Source organism: Podarcis filfolensis (genome assembly GCF_964270895.1).
Source record: "Podarcis filfolensis genome assembly, chromosome: 14".
Classification (NCBI taxonomy): Eukaryota; Metazoa; Chordata; class Lepidosauria; order Squamata; family Lacertidae; genus Podarcis; species Podarcis filfolensis.
The window spans coordinates 47,237,605-47,255,072 of record NC_139616.1 but is presented as its reverse complement, the minus strand read 5'-3'; the positions used below and the strand labels follow the sequence as shown (position 1 = coordinate 47,255,072).

The following is a 17,468-nucleotide window of genomic DNA, read 5'->3' as shown; positions in this document are numbered from 1 at the left end:
AACTAATAAGTAATATTTTTCCATCTTGCAAAAAAACCAACGTTTCCAATCATTTCTGGGTTTTTTGTTTGTTGTTTAAAAATCATTTACCGTATTTTTTGCTCTATAAGACGCACCAGACCATAAAACGCACCTAGTTTTCGGAGGAGGAAAACAAGAAAAAAAATCTGAATCTCAGAAGCCAGAACAACAAGAGGGATCGCTGTGCAGCGATCCCTCTTGCTGTTCTGGCTTCTGGGATAGCTGTGCAGCTTGCATTCACTCCATAAGATGCACATACATTTCCCCTTACTATTTAGGAGGAAAAAAGTGAGTCTTATAGAGCAAAAAATACAGTATATGCATACCCCTTAGATTTAAGCAGCATGGAATTTCTTCTTCCAGAGAAAGCTCGGGATAATTTTATACAAAGCCAGAGCATCCATTTGCCTCTCCGACCAAGTGACACACCTTGGTCTTGTCAATGTAATAACTGTTTTTGTAAGTTTGAAATTGCTCTAGTAGAACCGGACCGGGGGACCTGCTGGTGAAAAAAGGGTATTATTGTTATTTATGATTATTCAGCACGTGACACAAGCACAGGGAACTGCGATACTTCTGTTTCTCCTTCCTTTCTTCCAGGCATCTACCTGTACAGCGGGGATTATTGCGCCAAGGGCGCCTGGGGCGAAGCCGTGACGATGGAGCCACCCTTCCCCGCAGATGCCGGGCGCGCTTCGTCCTCCGTGGCACTTTCCGACGTGCAAACCACGCACCCGTGTTCCCTCGGGATGCGAGCGGCCTCGATCTCCAGCGGGCTTCCTGCCAAACAACTGCGCTACTTTTTATTTGCTTTGAAACAACGGGCGGTTCGGGCGAGAGCGAGCCGGGAAACCAAGCAGCGTGGCGTTTGCGCAAAGGTGCGCGCCAGAAGCGCGCTTTGCAAATGCGGACGCCTTTCCCGATTTCACTGCGAAGGAAGAAACCGCCGTTTGTAGGAGGAAAAGAACAATGAAGGAGGCCCTTTTCCTTTGCAAAAAGGGCTTTCAATCTCCAAATTATGCTGCTGCTTTTTCATGGGGGGTGGGCGGGGGAAGGACCGGCGTCCGGGAAGCGCAAATCAATCCACCACCGGTGCCAAACGCACGCGTCCACCAAACCCGATTTTAAGGAGTGGGGTGGGGAGGAAACAGCCCAGCCTCCAATCCCACCCCCATCTCCGCTTTTGGGTCGCATGCATTTTGCACATTGCGCACCAAACACCCCTCCCTTCCCTTCCCTCTCTCTGGATTGGGCAGCGTCTCCTTTTGTTAGCATCCACTCGCTGCCTGCCATTGGATATCCCTCCACGTCAATTAAATGGGAAGAGGAGGAGGAGTAGGAGTGCCCCCTCCCCCCAAACCCGGAGAGCGCGTGAGGATTCCCTCCCCCGCTCCCCGCCCCCCTTTAAATTCCTCCTCTTCTTTTTTTTTTTTTGCTTGCAAACATTTGGTGCAAAGAGGGGGAAAGGGGGAAAAAAAGCTGGGGGAAAGAGAGAGAAGAGAGCGCGGGGGCTGGGTGGCTTTTGCATGCAAAATGCCCCCCTGCAAGCCCTAAAGCAGCAGCAGAAGAATACAGGAAAAGAAAGGGGCGAGAGGAATCCAGGCGTTTCCTCCCCCCCCCTCCTTCCTTCCCTCCCCCTTGGAGGGGCAGCCCGAGAGCGGGAGGAGGCGGTGGCGGCTGGAGCGGCGAGAAGGCCTTTTGCAAGGCGCCGGGAGGACCGGGCTCCGTTCCGGATTGGTGCTGAGGCCCGGCAGGATTCACCCCCCCCCCTTGCCTCGCCGCCTCCCGGCGTTGGGGAGAAGTTGGATTATTTGGCGAGGGAGACGGGCGCCCTCCTCGTCTCGCTCTTTTTTTCTGGGCTCAGCTGCTGTTTCGGGGTTTGGTTTTTTTTTTTGCAAAGGTTAACTTAAAAGGGGGAGAAATCACATTACCTTCTGGATTTATCCCTCTGGATTAATTCCTCCTCCGGACGGTGGGGATGAAGCGGCGGCGGCAGCAGCAACATGGATCCCCTCTGGAAGCGGCGGTCGGCCCTTTGCAAGCGCGCTTCGGGATCCTGCGCGGAAATTGCGCCTGAGGACGCCGACCAGGATAGGAGCAAGTCTGCGCGCAAGGCTCTCAGCATCCCTCCTTCGAAAGCGCACCGCTGCTCCTCGCTCCTCTCCTCCGGGATCTGCCCACTTTCTGCTCCGTCGAAGGCCGACCTGCCCTGACAGCTGGGATTTTCTTTTTTTCTCCTCCATCCGCTTTTCTCTCTCGCTCCCTCTTTTTTCTGGCAACCTCCTGGAGCCTCAGAGATCCAGATTTGGGGAGCTGTTTGGTTTGCAAGCCCCGATCTGCTTTATCTTGCCTGCTCCGGGGCCACATAATTTTTTTCCCTCTTCTTACCATTTCCTCCACGCCAGTTTTTGTTGTTGTTTCGTTTGCCTCTGGCGAAAAAATAAATAAAATCGGGATGTTCTTGCACGCCAGATTCTCTGTTGCTCTGGATTGCTCGCGAGGAGGTGTTTGTGGCCTAGCAGGCAGATGAAAGGGATTTGGCCCTGGTCGGTTTCCACTCTTGGTTTTTAAAAGGATCCTGCTTTTTTTATACATAGAGAAATATTTATACAAAGGAGAACGAAGCTTGCACATTGTGTGTTTTTGGGTCCCTCCCCTTTATTCCTCTTTTAAAATAGTGGACGAAAGTTGGGAAAGGAGAAGCTCTGATTTCTGGCCTCTTTCTCGCCCTCCTGTTTTCCTTTCTTCCCTGGGTAGACAACGCCATGTCTGCTAAAGATAATCCCTGCAGGAAATTTCAAGCTAACATTTTTAACAAGAGCAAATGCCAGAATTGTTTTAAGCCTCGCGAGTCGCACTTGCTCAACGATGAAGATCTGAACCAGGTGAGACGTGGGTTGAGAGAGGGCGTTTTGGTGTCAGGAGGTGGAGGATTCTAAGCGCAATATTTGCAGTTATTCCTGTACTTGAAGGTGGCTCCTACTGAGCGCTGCTGCTGCTGCACACATTGTTAAACGACAGCAGTGGAGCAGGCCTTGCCTGCCTGCCTGTTTATAATACTGAAGTAGTGGAAGAGGGAGGATGTAATTTGAAAAGGCCACTGGCCACAGTTGCTTTATTCTTTTGCAAACAGGAAAAGAATGTATCTGTGTTCTTTCCTCCCCTTTTGACTTTGACCAGAAGTGTGACCTCATAACCGTGACACGCGCACAACAGAACCACTTTGTGATGTCAACACTTTCTGAATCATTTATGTAAAAAAAAGGAGATTATATTTTTTTATTTTTGGGGAGTGGAATCAAAACGGGTTTCTCTTCTCTTCCTAATCTATTAATCTTTCTGACTGGAATTGTTAGCCTGCAGAAGGGAATTTTAACATCTACGCGCCACCCATGCAAGGCCTCTGGATTGCTAACCAGGACACCAGCTCTTGCTGCAAACATTTCTCTCCCCGTCACCTTGAGGGTTAGAACCTTAAAATGTTTCCAAAAGCCTGTCTCCACCATATCAAAGGCAGGCAGAGCCGGGCGTCTGGGAGAGGCTATTTATTTATTATTTTTTTAGGTAAACCCTTTGTAAATTTGCCCTTGCAATTTATTTATTTTTAAAAGTCGTGTAGGTGTAAATGGCAGAATCTGGGACCATTGAATTCAAGTGCGGTGCAGAAGCATGTCTTTAAAACACACCCTCCTCCTGTTCAGGCTGCTGTTGATAAACACGATATTCTGTATATGCACCCCATAAGTAGTGGCGGGAGGGGTGTGGGTGAAGCACATCCCTCCCTGGGCTGATGATCAAACAATCGGTTGCTTCTGTTCCCACCCTCCCCCTCCTCATTCCACACTACTTCTGACATCCATGGTTACAATCCTATTATGGAAATGAGATCAGTCATATTGCAGAGCTGGGAGGGGGAGGGGGCACACACACACAGAGAGAGATAATGTAATCTGGAAGCTAATATGGAAAAAATGTATTTCTCTGAGCAGCTTTGTACAAGTGCATAACTGATCAGAAGTGTTTGCACAAAGCCTGGAGGGGCTCAGGGTTTGGCCAGGGGTTCTTCAAGCAACAGCAGCTGCTTTCTGGTTCTTTGCAAGTTCTGCTTTTCTCTCCTTCTTGCTGTTTAGGGTGAATCATGGAGCAAATTTGTGATGTGGCTAATTTCTCTCTTTCCATCCATTAAAAAAAAACAACAGAAGAAAGCCCGACAGATAAATAACTCTGCATTTGTTTTGCTGAAAAGGGGTATAGTTTCACTCTCTTGTTCAAGGGAGGGAGTTTTACTTATATATTTATATCAAACTTATTTGTCACCTTTTTTGTAAACAAAGTGTAACTCAAAAGCATCTCATGACAATAAACACATTAGATCCAGCATAAGACAGAGGGTGGGGAATCAAATGGGAACATTTTGTTAAAGGCAGGATTTAAACAACCTTCCTGCTTAAGTTCCTTGAGAGCCAGTGTGGTGTCCTGGTTAGACAAGACTAGGACCTGGGAGAGACCTGGGTTCGAATCCTCACCTGGTCATGAAGCTCCCTGGGTGACCTCAGAAGCCAGTCACTGGGGAAGAAGTTGGGCTATAGATGTGTTCAGTAAATAAATACACATGTACCCTGCCTACTTCTTAAGATTAGGGTATTGCTTGGTAAGGTAGCAAGCCTGGCCTGGGTCGCTCAGGTGAGATGATGAACAATGAATTAAATTTGCATGCTGCCCTGTACCTGCAGGTCTCAGGGCGGTTATGGTCACCCTGTTTCTGGAACTGCACCCCTTGAATTTTGGGTCGGGGGCCTGCCACGTGGTTGAGCGCATCTCTGTGCACCTCTCAATTGAAAAACCACACCCCCCAAAGTAATGTACATAGAATAAGAAGATCGTGTGTGTGTGTGTGTGTGTGCATGTGCACATGCACCAATCTGTTGGGTCCGGTGGGTGTGTTTGCACACCTGTCATGCCAGCCCTTCCCACGCGCCAGCCAAGCACACGTTCTGCTCTAGTGTGTTGGCTACAATGGAATGCTTCGTTCCTGCCTCATTTCAGCAAGGCTGGGTGGGTGGCCCTGCGGGTGCTGAGAAAAAGCCTCTATGGGCAGCTGTGCACCCCGGGGGGGCGTGTTGGTGAGTGCCAAGTGCCCTTTAAACTGCTGCAGGTTTATATATATAACGGGGGGAGCATTCAAGCGTGTGAACCGACTCCCCCCCACCGCCGCCGATTCTGAAGTGGTAGAGCCCTGACATAAGCGAGCCACCTCAACATCATCTGTCGAGTGTGAAAAGTAGGCCGTTTTTGTGTTTTTCTGCATGGTTTTTTAAATAACCAGTTTCTGCGTTTTTGTGAATGCGCTTCGCTCAACCGAGAGCTCTTTAGGGACCCAGCTGGTTTGTTTCTGTTGCGTTCAGTGCCTGTTTCGTTTTGCTGATGATTACAGGACAAGGGTTTGGTTTGGGGGAAAACACACCCACCTAACGCATCGTAAATTTACCATGCTACCTTGTTTTGAATCAGGACAATGTTCATCCTGTAGTCTGATGCCACAGTTAGCTGCAATATCAGCAGGTCTAGGTGCCTCTGGGGAGCCCCACAAACAGGGTGCGAAAGCAGCCTCCCCCTTTCTTCCTGTGTGGGGAGTGGGACCCAGTGTCTTCCAGTTGCACTGGGGCTACCGACTTCCATCAGCCCCAGTCAGCATAGGCCCGATGGTCAGGCCTGGTGGAAGCTGGAGCTCTGCAGCATCTCGAAGACCACAGGTTTCCCAGCTTGGGGCTGAATAAGGAAAACGGAGCCTCCCATTTTCCCAGGAGGGTGTTATGTGTGAATGCCATGCGCTGGGAAGAAAGTTTTGCTGGCTGCGTTTCCATGGGGCATCTGGGTGGGAAAAGAAGGCTGGAACAGATGGGATAGCTCAGTTGGCAGAGCGTGATGCTCTTAACCTCAGTGCTTTGGGTTCAAGCCCCTCGTTGCGCAAAAGATTCCTGCACTACATGGGGTCAGACTAGATGGCCCTCGTAGTTCCTTCCAATTCTACAAGTCTGTGATTCTATCTTGGGTCTGTCTACTGAGGCGATTCCCTACGAACCTGAATGCAGAATTGCTTTAAAAATTCCAAGTGGCCCACATAAAAGATCAGGAAATGATGGTTTGGGAGCAATTTAGTACAGAGTTCACGTTCTACTCTTTCCTGCCCTGATTTCAGCCCGTAAATCCACTTTTGTAAGTTGGCACTGACTGTGGGTGGCTGCTTCTGATGACCATGGGCCTCCCTGTTCACCTTTGTCAATCTGCAGGGTGTGTTTCTCCTGCTATCAAATTGGGAGCTGATCCCTAGAAATACCTGGCTGTGTGACAGGGCAGGTTATCCCTTCCCTGGTCAGAGGCTACAGACAACGTGCTCCTCACTGGTTGTAAGCTCAACTCTACAGCAAGGAGCCGCTGCTTGCTTGCCTTCCTGCACTAAATGGGCTGAGAGTTCTCTTGCATATTCCATTGCATAATCTCTGTGTGGGTTGCAGAAGATGGGCAGGTGTTTCTGAACCTTGGTTGTTTAACCATAGCAACAGCTGAAAGGACCTTAACCTAGGGTTACCGGACGTCCCCGGTTCCCAGGGACAGTCCCCAGATTTGCAAATCTGTCCCCGGAGCCAGCCTGGTAGTGCAGTTGGCTCTGGCTGGCTCCGGGCTGTTGACTGCCACTGCCACCGCCACTGCCAAGGGGGAACCGGGGACGTCCGGTGGTACAGATCTCCTGCCCCCTTCCCCCTTTGTTTTGACTGATGGGGGAGGCTTGGGAGTCGTGGGCGGGTGGCCGTTGCCAAGGAGGTGCACTGTTTCTCTGTGGGCAAGGTGCATAGCCCTTCTTTCGCACCCTGTGAAACATAAATGCGCAGAGTTTTTTAAAAACTGGGCAACAGCGTGCTACCTGCCCATGACTCCTGAGCCTCCCCCGATCTCCTGGCCCCTTCCCCCTTTGGTTTGACAGATCGGGGGAGGCTTGGGAGTCGTGGGAGGGCAGCCGTTGCCCAGTTTTTTAAAAACTGTGCATTTATGTTTCACAGGGTGCGAAAGAAGGGCTTTGCACCTTTATACAATATGCATGTGTGATTGGGCCCAGGGTCTTTTGCCTCACCACCCCCACTACTGACTCCCTCTTGCTACTCAGCTTCAAAAAAGAAAAAAAAAAAGTGTCCCCGGATTCATTGAAAAAAACTGGTAACCATACCTTAACCTCTAAAGTTGAGCTGCTGAAATCAGTCTCATAGAGTTGGAAGGGGTTCCGAGGATCATCTAGTCCAACCCCCTGCAATGCTTAGGAGAAAACTAGGAGCGAAAGCGGACTCTCTCTTCCTGAGTCTTTCCGCTAGTAGGAGGTTGAAGGAACCTTTTGGTCTAACCCTAGGTGTGTTTTTGATTGCATTCATATCGTGCCTTTTTCTCCAATAAGATCAGAGTGCTGCACATAGCTCTCCCCATGTTATCCTTACAACAGCCCTGTGAGGTAGGTTAGGCTGAGAGACACAGTGATTGCGCCCCCCCAGGTCACCTAGCTAGCTTCGTGGCCAAGAGGGGATTTGAACCCTGGTCTCCCAACCCTCTGACGGCTGCAAAAGGCTTGCAGACCCAGTTCGGATCCTGCAGACAAATCCTTTGATTGAGCAGGTGGTTAATCTCAAAATTCTCCTCCTTAATCTGAAATTTGCGGCTCTCTACCCAGACTTCACCTCCACACCATGCATTTAAAAGCATGGCTCCCCTCCCTCCCCAAAAAAGAACCCTGCAGTTTACCTGCACAGAGCTACAGTTCCCAGCACCCTTAAGAAACTACAGTTCTCACAATACTTGGTGAGGAGTCATGTGCTTTAAATTTGTGATGTGGGCGTGTGACCAGATCACATGAGTCAGATCATATGGTGACGGGAGCAAGTCAGCAGTAAATCACACAGAGAAAGTTGGAGTTAACTCTTTGTTAGCAGAAACAGGATTGACACGAGGGTCAGGACTAATGAGTGCAGCAACTCATCTCCAAAAGGCATTGCCCCCCCCCCTGAAGCAGTTGCTGAAAGTCTCTGCCTCCTCACAGCTGCCTAAGTCCCTTCCTCTTCAGGGTTTCCCCCAAGCAATCTGAGATTGCGCTTGCATGAAGCTAACTCCTCCGCAGCCCTTTTCATGCCTCTTCTGGTTCTGGGAGACAAGTGGGGAGGGGAGCTTGTTGCATGAAGGGGAGACACCCGTACCTCTTCACCATCCAGACTCCTCTCTGCCTCTTGGCCTCCCTCCTCTCCGTCTTCAGCTTCTGCCTCTGAGTCTGGACTGCTCTCTGCCATAGACTCCCCCCGCTCACTAAGCCCTGTTCCCTCTTCAGCTCCCAACACCTCCTCTTCCCATTCTTCTCCCTCTGACCACTTGTTGTCATCCCACCACCAAATGCCTTGGTACTCAAACAACTTGGAACCCAAACACTGCAAACCCGGAAGTAAGTGTTCCGGTTTGTGAACATTTTTCGGAAGCCGAACGTGCTCCGTTTTGAGTGTTACGCTTCCGATTTGAGTGTTACCCTGAGGCCTGTCTGTTTTTGTATTCATTCTGCGTTTTCGTTACTGTGTGGAACCCAGTTCAGCTACTGATTGATTGATTGTGTGACTGCAGTACTTTGTTTATCGCTTTCATTTTATGGATCAGTGGTCTCGTTAGTAAAATTCATGTTAAATTGCTGTTTTGGGGGTTGTTTTTAAAAGTCTGGAATGGATTAATCCATTTTGCATTACTTTCTATGGGAAAGCGCACCTTGATTTTGGAACGCTTTGGTTTTGGAACAGATTAAGTTTGAGAACCAAGGTACCACTGTATAGGAGGTTTGTGAGTCCCGCCTTTAAGCAGAGGGGTGTGTGATTGGTGAGTTGCAAATTGCACTGTCATGACTTAATCGGCACTTTTATTTATTTACTAGGGTTTGCGTCCAGGCTTGCTCCACTCTCTAACCTCCCTGCCATTAACCCACATTAACCCACTTCCATGCCACAGCCATTGAGGTTGTGCATCGCACCAACCCCTATCCCGACTTCATGCAAATCCAGGATTGTGATGCAGCACTGCTCATCCTCCAGTGGGGGCTGTGTGACGACAGCCTTCCATTTTTATGCATATAGGAAGATACATGTAATTTTATGTCCTTCGTTACAGGGCCCCTGGAGCACATTACTATAATTAAAAAGCATAAACCATTCAGAAGGATTAAAAACACAACACGCGGTTCAATAAAACCTTTCCCCCTTAAATACTTGTTTGTACAAAAAAAGGGGCTATTATACACTTCAAAGAAGTGTAAGCATTTACAAATACGAGTTTAAGCTCTAATGAAAGCCACAAATATAAAAATGTTTTGATATGGAAACAGAAATAAAAACCTAAATTAATATCGCAGCGTAGGGAGAAAAACCTCAAGGCTTGATTTCATCTTGAAATTTGTTATCTGAAAAATTAATAAACAAAGACCCTTTTTCCAGACTTATCTATTCGTCTTCTTAAATGGCTTCCAGAAAAAATAAGTTGGTTCAATCAGCAATATAGTGTACCATGTTTTTCTTAACTGCTCTGTGATTGCAATGGTTTGTCTAGTTCCAGATTCTGTGATCTGTATATCAGTTATGCAGATTCTAGCAACGGCAAGTAAATTAAATAATAATTCCAGTTACAGATAGGTAGCCGTGTTGGTCTGCCATAGTCAAAACAAAAAAAAAATTTTTCTTTCCAGTAGCACCTTAAAGACCAACTAAGTTAGTTCTTGGTATGAGCTTTCGTGTGCATGCACGTGTGTATCTGACGAAGTGTGCATGCACACGAAAGCTCATACCAAGAACTAACTTAGTTGGTCTTTAAGGTGCTACTGGAAAGAAAAAAAATTTTTTTTGTTTTAAATAATAATTGTAGACCATTTCTATTTTTACATATCCCATAATAATTCCCCATCCTTGGCTGTTGACCGTATGGCCTGGCGCTGATGGAAGTTGGGAGCCCAAGGACACCAGGAGGCTGCCATACATTGGCAACACAGGCATATCGTGGGCACCGGGGTGGCGTGTTCTTGCTGGGCCAGGGATCTGGCGAGCTCCATTCTTGGGTGCCAGGAGGAAAAGCATTATGGGAGAGATTTGCTTGTGCTCCTTGAATTCTGGAGGAAGCACCAGCGTGTGGCAAGCTTCCAGATGTGTTGTGGCGCCCTTTCCTGCAAGGTCGGATCCTGCCAGAAAAGTAGTGCTGTTGCAATGCGAGCTCCTTGTGTTTGGGTGTTTTTTTGCAAAAGAGGATCGGCGGCATTTGCATACAATTTGAAACTCAACAGCTGGCAGCCTTTGATGTGTTCAAAGACTTGGCGGTCAGATCAGATTGAACCCCAAGGGTTGGGCTTTGCTAAATCACACACTCTGTATTTCCTGTAGCCTGAGACCACAGAACTTGATAAGGCTTTTTCTTCTCCGTTTCCGTAAAATATGCTTTTGCTGCAAGGAAAGGAAGCCCCGTAAGAAACCCGGGAGACCTGCCCCGGTTGCTGATTTGCTGTCCAGCCAAGCTCAAGGGGTTATTATTAGCATATACAGTCATACCTCGGGTTACAGTCGCTTCAGGTTGTGTTTTTTCGAGTTGCGGACCACCGAAACCCGGAAGTACTGGAATGGGTTACAGTGGTACCTCGGGTTAAGTACTTAATTTGTTCCGGAGGTCTGTACTTAACCTGAAACTGTTCTTAACCTGAAGCACCACTGTAGCTAATGGGGCCTCCTGCAGCCGCTGCGCCGCCGGAGCACAATTTCTGTTCTCATCCTGAAGCAAAGTTATTAACCTGAAGCACTATTTCTGGGTTAGCAGAGTCTGTAACCTGAAGCATATGTAACCTGAAGCGTCTGTAACCCGAGGTACCACTTTACTTCCAGATTTTGGCGGTCGCGCATGTGCAGGAGCGCTAAATCGCACTTTGCACATGCGCAGAAGTGCCGAATCACGACCCGTGCGTGCGCAGATGCACCACTGTGGGTTGCGAATGCTGCGGGTTGTGAACATGCATCCCACACGGATCACGTTTGCAACCTGAGCATCCACTGTAAAGCTCTGAACAGTTTACCTGCAAGATCACTTTGCCCCATATATGCCTGCTTGTCTGCTTTGATCTGCAGAGGTGGCCCTGTGCCACTTAATACTTGTTCCGTGTTTGCAAGACATCGATCTTTTAGTGTGGCAGCAGCTACACTTTGGAACTCCCTGCCTGTTGACATCAGGTGCCTTCGATGCACTCTCTTTGGTTCCAGCTGAAAACATTTTCGTTTAGGCAAGGCTCTGAATCTCAGGGTTGTGGGTTCGAATCCCGTGTTGGGCGAAATATTCCTGGGGGATTGGACTAGATGATCGCCGTGGTTCCTTCCAACTCTACAGTCCTATGATTCTAAGTCTCCCTAGAAATGTAGAATGTTGATGTATATTTTAATGTTCTCAGTTCACCGCTGATTTTGATTTTTCTCAGTGTTTTAGATACAGTGGTACCTCGGGTTACATACGCTTCAGGTTACAGACTCCTCTAACCCAGAAATAGTGCTTCAGGTTAAGAACTTTGCTTCAGGATGAGAACAAAAATCGTGTTGTGGTGGCGCGGCGGCAGCGGGAGGCCCCATTAGCTAAAGTGGTGCTTCAGGTTAAGAACAGTTTCAGGTTAAGAACGGACCTCCAAAACGAATTAAGTACTTAACCTGAGGTACCACTGTAGTTGTTTTCAACTGTTTTTACTGATTTATTTATTTTTGTAAACCACATGGAGGGTTTGGTGTGGTTTTGTTTTTTTTTTACAATCAAGCGGTGCATGAATCTTATGAAATAAAACAAATAAAAATAAATTGTAGAGTTGGGAGGGACCATGATGGTCACGTAGTCTAGCCGCCTGCGATGCAGGAATCTTTTGCCCCCCAAAAAAGCACACGAAACACCAAATATTATTGCTGTTACCACTACTAAAATAATACAGTCACCAGCCTTTCTGCTCCAAAGTGTCATTATGTCATTTTACCCTTGCAAGCGTCTTCTGAAGGATGTTAGGCTAGGAGAAAATGACCAGTTCAAAGCCACATTCCTGAGTGAGTCGTAACTTGAACTCAGATCTTCCCAGGCCAAGTCTGCCGCTCTGCAGGATGGCTGTGTGTGTGTGTGTACACAGAAGAGAGTCTCAGTGGCTTTAGTCATTCCTGTATTTCAACTTTCCCCAAGTTGATGTCCTCCAGAAGTTGAATTTCCTTTCACGCCAGCCCCTGGCCAGCATGACTAGTGGTCAGGGTTCAGGGGGTTGTAGTCCAGCAAAATTTGAAGGCCACAGGTTAACTTGGGCCCAAGATAAGCAAAAGCAAGCTCAGTTAGAAGAAACGGGTGTGCTTTGGTCTTCTAGCAACTTTGTAATGCATAGGATTCTATAGTCCAGTTTTGTTTTGTTTTCGCCTTTTTCCCCATCTCAAAGGAGCCACACAACAGGTTTATTTTAATTATCGCTGGAATACTTGAACGTGCTTTTTTCCCCTTTGATGTGTAATCTTGTGTTGTTGCAAGAGGCTGATAATGATTGATAGTAATTTTTACCCTGCTGTTTCTGTTCATAAACACTCAGAGGGGGCTGAACAAGCAGCAGCAGGGCAGGTTAGAAATGCGGGGAGAAAATGGTAGCAGAGCAATAAAATCCCAGTGTTTCACAACTCAAGGGCAGAGCAGGCTTTAAAAATAGCCGATCATCAAATGTTAAGAGTGTCGCTGGAATTTTTTTTTAATGCATAAAAGCTGGTCCCCATGGAAAGAGTACTCAAAATCTTTCTGACACCACCAAAAATACCAGAGATTTGAACCCAATACCTTCTGTACGTAAGGCGGGTGGATGTTGTGCCACTGAACTGCAGCCCTTTCTCCAGAGGCGCTGGCCTGCTTTAGAGGGATGGCTGCAAGTTTTGCACGCACACAAATAGTTTACGTGAAGCACGGAAGTGTCGGATGCACGCTGAGTTGTTGCTGTGTCCACTTCTGAGTTTTGCACTTGTAATGATATGGGGCAATCTGAGGGCAGTGAAGATGATCAGACTGGCTGGGCCGTGGGCTAGGCCAGATTTATGTATATAAGCTAAACAAGCTATAGCTTAGGGCCCCACTCTCTTGGGGGCCCCCAAAAAAATTAAAGGGGAAAAAAACCTGGATGTACATTTCCAAAACATAAGATAAAAAACAAATAAAATAAAACCTACATCCAGCAACAGTGTTTTGTGTTGTGTACGCTCCTATGATGTAAGTCACGGGCCCCGCCTGCTAGCCTGCTCCCTCAAATATCACTGGTTTGCTCATTTCTATATACAGTCATACCTCTTGTTACGTTTGCTTCACGATACTTTTTTTCAGGTTGCATCCCGGGTTTCACCACTTGCGCATGCGTAGACGCACAAAATGACGTCATGTGCATGCGCAGAAGCGGTGAATCGCAACCTGCTCATGCGCAGACGTGGGTTGCGTTCCTTTCAGGTTGCGAACAGGGCTCCAGAACGGATCCCATTCGCAACTAGAGGTACCTCTGTATAGGGTGCCTCCATTCTGCATGGACTGGATGCATGGCAACATGTGCAAATGGCTTTAGATACCTATTAGGTCCATAAATTACCATATAGCAGGCATGGCCAAACTTGGCCCTCCAGCTGTTTTGGGACTACAATTCCCATCATCCCTGACCACTGGTCCTGCTAGCTAGGGATGATGGGAGTTGTAGTCCCAAAACAGCTGGAGGGCCAAGTTTGGCCATGCCTGCCATATAGCATATATGCAACACAAAAAAAGCGACAATTTGTTGTTGACAAAGGACAGCTAGACATATAAAGGGCCCCATTACCTTCAGTAGCTTAGGGCCTCATCAAACCTGAATCCGGCCCTGTCCGTGGGCCTGATCCAGCAGGTTCTTCTTATGTGGTCAAATTCTCTTTCCACGAAAGATGCTTTGAGTTGGGTCTCAGATACCGGTTGTGGAGTTGCATCTGGCAAACTATCTCTTGAGATTCCTACATTTCAGGGGGTTGGACGAGACCAGTGTTTCCCAACCTTAGTTCTCCAGCTGTTTTTGGACTACAACTCCCATCATCCCTAGCTAGCAAGACCAGTGGTCAGGGATGATGGGAACTGTAGTCTGAAAACAGCTGGAGACCCAGGGTTGGGAAACACTGGACTAGACAACGCTCAGGGGTCCTATTCGACTACAATTTTCTGAGTCTGTGAGCTGCAGAGGTTGGACATAGCTTGTTATGTTTAAAAGAGAAGACTGGGGGACTGGACAGGTTAGAACAGGCACCCCCAAACTCGGCCCTCCAGATGTTTTGGGACTACAACTCCCATCATCCCTAGCTAACAAGACCAGTGGTCAGGGATGATGGGAATTGTAGTCCCAAAACAGCTGAGTTTGGGGATGCCTGGGTTAGAATTTTTCTAAAATACCCGAAAGGTTGTCACGCAGAAAATGCGAATTCCGTGCTTATGTATGGTCAGAGGCATCAATGCTTCCGAATACCATTTGCTGGAAGCTACAGGAGGGGAGATCGCCGTTGCTAAAAACATTGTATTTCACCTATGTTTTTAATTTGTGTAAAGCCGCCTTGATTCCCCCGTCAGGGACATAAATAAATATAAGAAGAATAATACAATAAATTGAAAAACGTGTGCGTCATTGGGCTGTTGGCACCAATCCTGTCTGTGGCTTGTGAACAGGCCTCTTCAACGGATAAGAGTTTCCTTCTGCCGTCATGAGGACTAACACCACGGTTGAGGCTGTGTGTAACCCTCTCCCTTCCACGGAGTGGGGGGTCACTGCACAGGATGTCAGTGTGGGAAGCAGTAGCTTGTGGGTCCTAAATTTAAATATTTTCCAAGAATCCCGCTTTGAGTTCACAGGGCATTTTGGATGATAATGGAAGAAGGAGATAAAAGTGAGTCACAGGACAAAGAACGGCGGACTTCCAGACAAAGAGAGCTCAGCAGACAAAACTTTGACCGCACCGTAAATGGAGGATTATTCTATGCAAACTGTAAACAAAGCTTCACAATTCGTAGCGGAGTCCTTACAAAGGCGCTTTTGTGGGAAAGGGTGTTTTTTATGGCATAATAGGTAATGCAATGGGTTTCCCAACAAAAGAGACACGTTGCCCAGGTCTAGGGTGACAGTTCAGAGCTGCGGCTTTGCGGAATCTGCCATTCTCCCCGGCCTCAACTTTCCCATCTGCGGGATGGGCGTAATAATGCTGGCCCACCTTACAGGGCTGCCGCAAATTTGGAGATATTGAGCATGCTAGGAGAGGATGTTGCCTGGTGGTGGAAAGGATGTTTTGCAGACATAGGGTCTCTAGGTCACACGCAGCATCACTGGGGAAAGACTCATATCTGATACCCTGGCGATAGGCTGCCAGTCAGTGGAGGGGATGGATGGCCGAATGGTCTTCCTATGAGACGTCTGCGAGACATTTGCTAGGAAGGAACTATCATGTGACCTTGATCTTGGAACCTTTGCACAGATCTGATTCACACATGCTGGTGTCTGATTACCTGGAGTCAGAGCTGGTGTAGGTTTCGTTTTGGTCAGCTTTGTGGGCGAGGTGGGAATGTTGACCCCAGAGGGCCGGTCCACTGTCCCTTAGACCTTGTGGGGGACTGGACTATATTTTTTTTTGGGGGGGGGAGAATGAATTCCTATGCCCCACAAATAACCCAGAGATGCATTTTAAATAAAAGGACACATTCTACTTATGTAAAAACACGCTGATTCCCGGACTGTCCACGGGCCGGATTGAGAAGGCGATTGGGCCGCATCCGGCCCCTGGGCCTTAGTTTGCCTACCCATGGTCCATAACTTCAATCTCTTGGGGAACGATTTTCCAGTTCTGGCTGTGGACTCCACTCACCCAGAATGAGCATTGTATCCTCTTGAGGGAGGAGGGTTGAGTATAGAAGGACATCCTTTTCCAGCTGACCCTTCCTGGATCATCAGTGTCTATCTGAGTTCCAGTACCTACGGGACCGCCTCTCCTGGTATGCCCCGCGGAGGACCTTAAGGTCCACAAATGACAACACTTTGGAGGTCCCAAGTTGCAAGGTGGTTAGATTGGTCTCAACGAGGGCCAGGGCCTTTTCAGTACTGGCCCCGATCTGGTGGAACGCTCCGTCACAAGAGACTAGGGCCCTGCGGGACTTGACGTCTTTCCGCAAGGCCTGCAAGACAGAGCTGTTCCACCAGGCCTTTGGCCAGGGCACAGCCTGACCTTATGTTTCCCTCCCCTTATGGTTTTGATCTATGGCCTACTATTAAAATGAGACTTCATTTTAAATTGTATTTTAACCCGTTTTTTAAATATTTCCTTTCCCCCTCCCCTATTATGTTTTTTTTGTGATTTTACTGGTGTTAGCCGCCCTGAGTCCGGCTCTGGTCGGGGAGGGCAGGGTATAAATAAAAATTCGCTATTATTATTATTACTACAGCAGTTTTCACTTCAGGTCTGGTTCCGACTTCAGGCCTGGTCTTAGTTGCTCATTCCAAGCTCACGACTCTCTCCAAACACCTTCCCATGATCCGGTTCCTGACACCCTTTTATATCTGGGTGCAGAATTCTAGGATCACAGCTCTAGGCGAATAACGGTTATCCTCCCAGCCGGCTTCCACTCTTGTTTCGTTTTAGATAAATGTTTCCTGAAAAGAAGCCCTGGGTGACTGTCCTCACTTGCTCAAATTCTTCAGCTGGTGGCCAGTGGCATCATGCTGGAAAAATCCAGCTGTGTTTGGGTAATTATTAGGATTAAACAGGGCGAAGACGTTCTGCAAAATGTCAAGCGAGCTTCTGCCATAACCCTGTTCCGCCAGGCCTACGCAGGCAATTCAGAATACATCTTTCCACAATGCTTAATTGATGTGTAACTTTTCTGTATGGTTTTATGCAGCGCTGTTTTTCCTGGAAAAAAGAGGTGCCGGAACTCACCATGAAATTTTCCCTTGTCCTATTTGAATGGGAACGGCGCTTGCCTGAGAGTTGCCAGAGCTGAGTTCTGGCTGGGGAAAAAATAAAGCCCTGGTTTTCTGCAGATTGTATAAAATGATGTGTGTCCTGGGGAAGGTGGAAAGCTGGAAGATTTGGGACACACAGAAGAAAGTCCCTCTTCCTGCAGTGCAGTGTTAAACTGTGGAACTCGCTGCCCCATGGCCACCAACCTGGGCGGCTTTAAAAGAGGATTAGGCCAATTCATGGAGGGCTGTCCATGGCTACAGTTGCAGGCAGCGGTGCTTCTGAATGGCAGACGCGGGAACCATAGGAGGAGAGAGGGCTCTTGTGTTCGAATCCTGCTCGGAGGCTTCTAAAGAGGCATGTGGTTGGCCACTGTGAGAACGAGGATGTGGGACCTGATGGCCCCCTTCT

General features: G+C 48.0%; 1 protein-coding gene and 1 long non-coding RNA gene across 14 annotated transcripts in view; one reads left to right on the top strand and one right to left on the bottom strand.

Annotated features, from left to right (window-relative positions):
* Positions 1–326: 326 nt before the first annotated feature.
* On the bottom strand, positions 327–910 carry LOC310749317. The gene is made up of 2 exons (XR_014541564.1): positions 630–910; positions 327–523 (listed from the first exon to the last, which is right to left on the bottom strand). It is a non-coding gene; the product is annotated as an uncharacterized lncRNA (long non-coding RNA).
* A 427-nt stretch (positions 911–1,337) lies between these two features.
* MPRIP (myosin phosphatase Rho interacting protein) overlaps positions 1,338–17,468 on the top strand; it is a 153,526-nt gene continuing 137,395 nt past the window's right edge. For 5 of the 13 annotated variants that reach the window (XR_014541484.1, XR_014541485.1, XM_083585527.1 and 2 more), the window contains exon 1: positions 1,369–2,906. Coding sequence is in view for 9 of the 13 variants with exons in the window: in XM_083585527.1 (XP_083441653.1) it covers positions 2,787–2,906 (120 nt within the window). In the remaining 4 variants the exon portion in view is untranslated. Of the gene's footprint in view, positions 2,907–17,468 lie in introns of all 13 variants that reach the window. The other 8 variants (XR_014541483.1, XM_083585522.1, XM_083585519.1 and 5 more) reach the window with 6 other exon arrangements.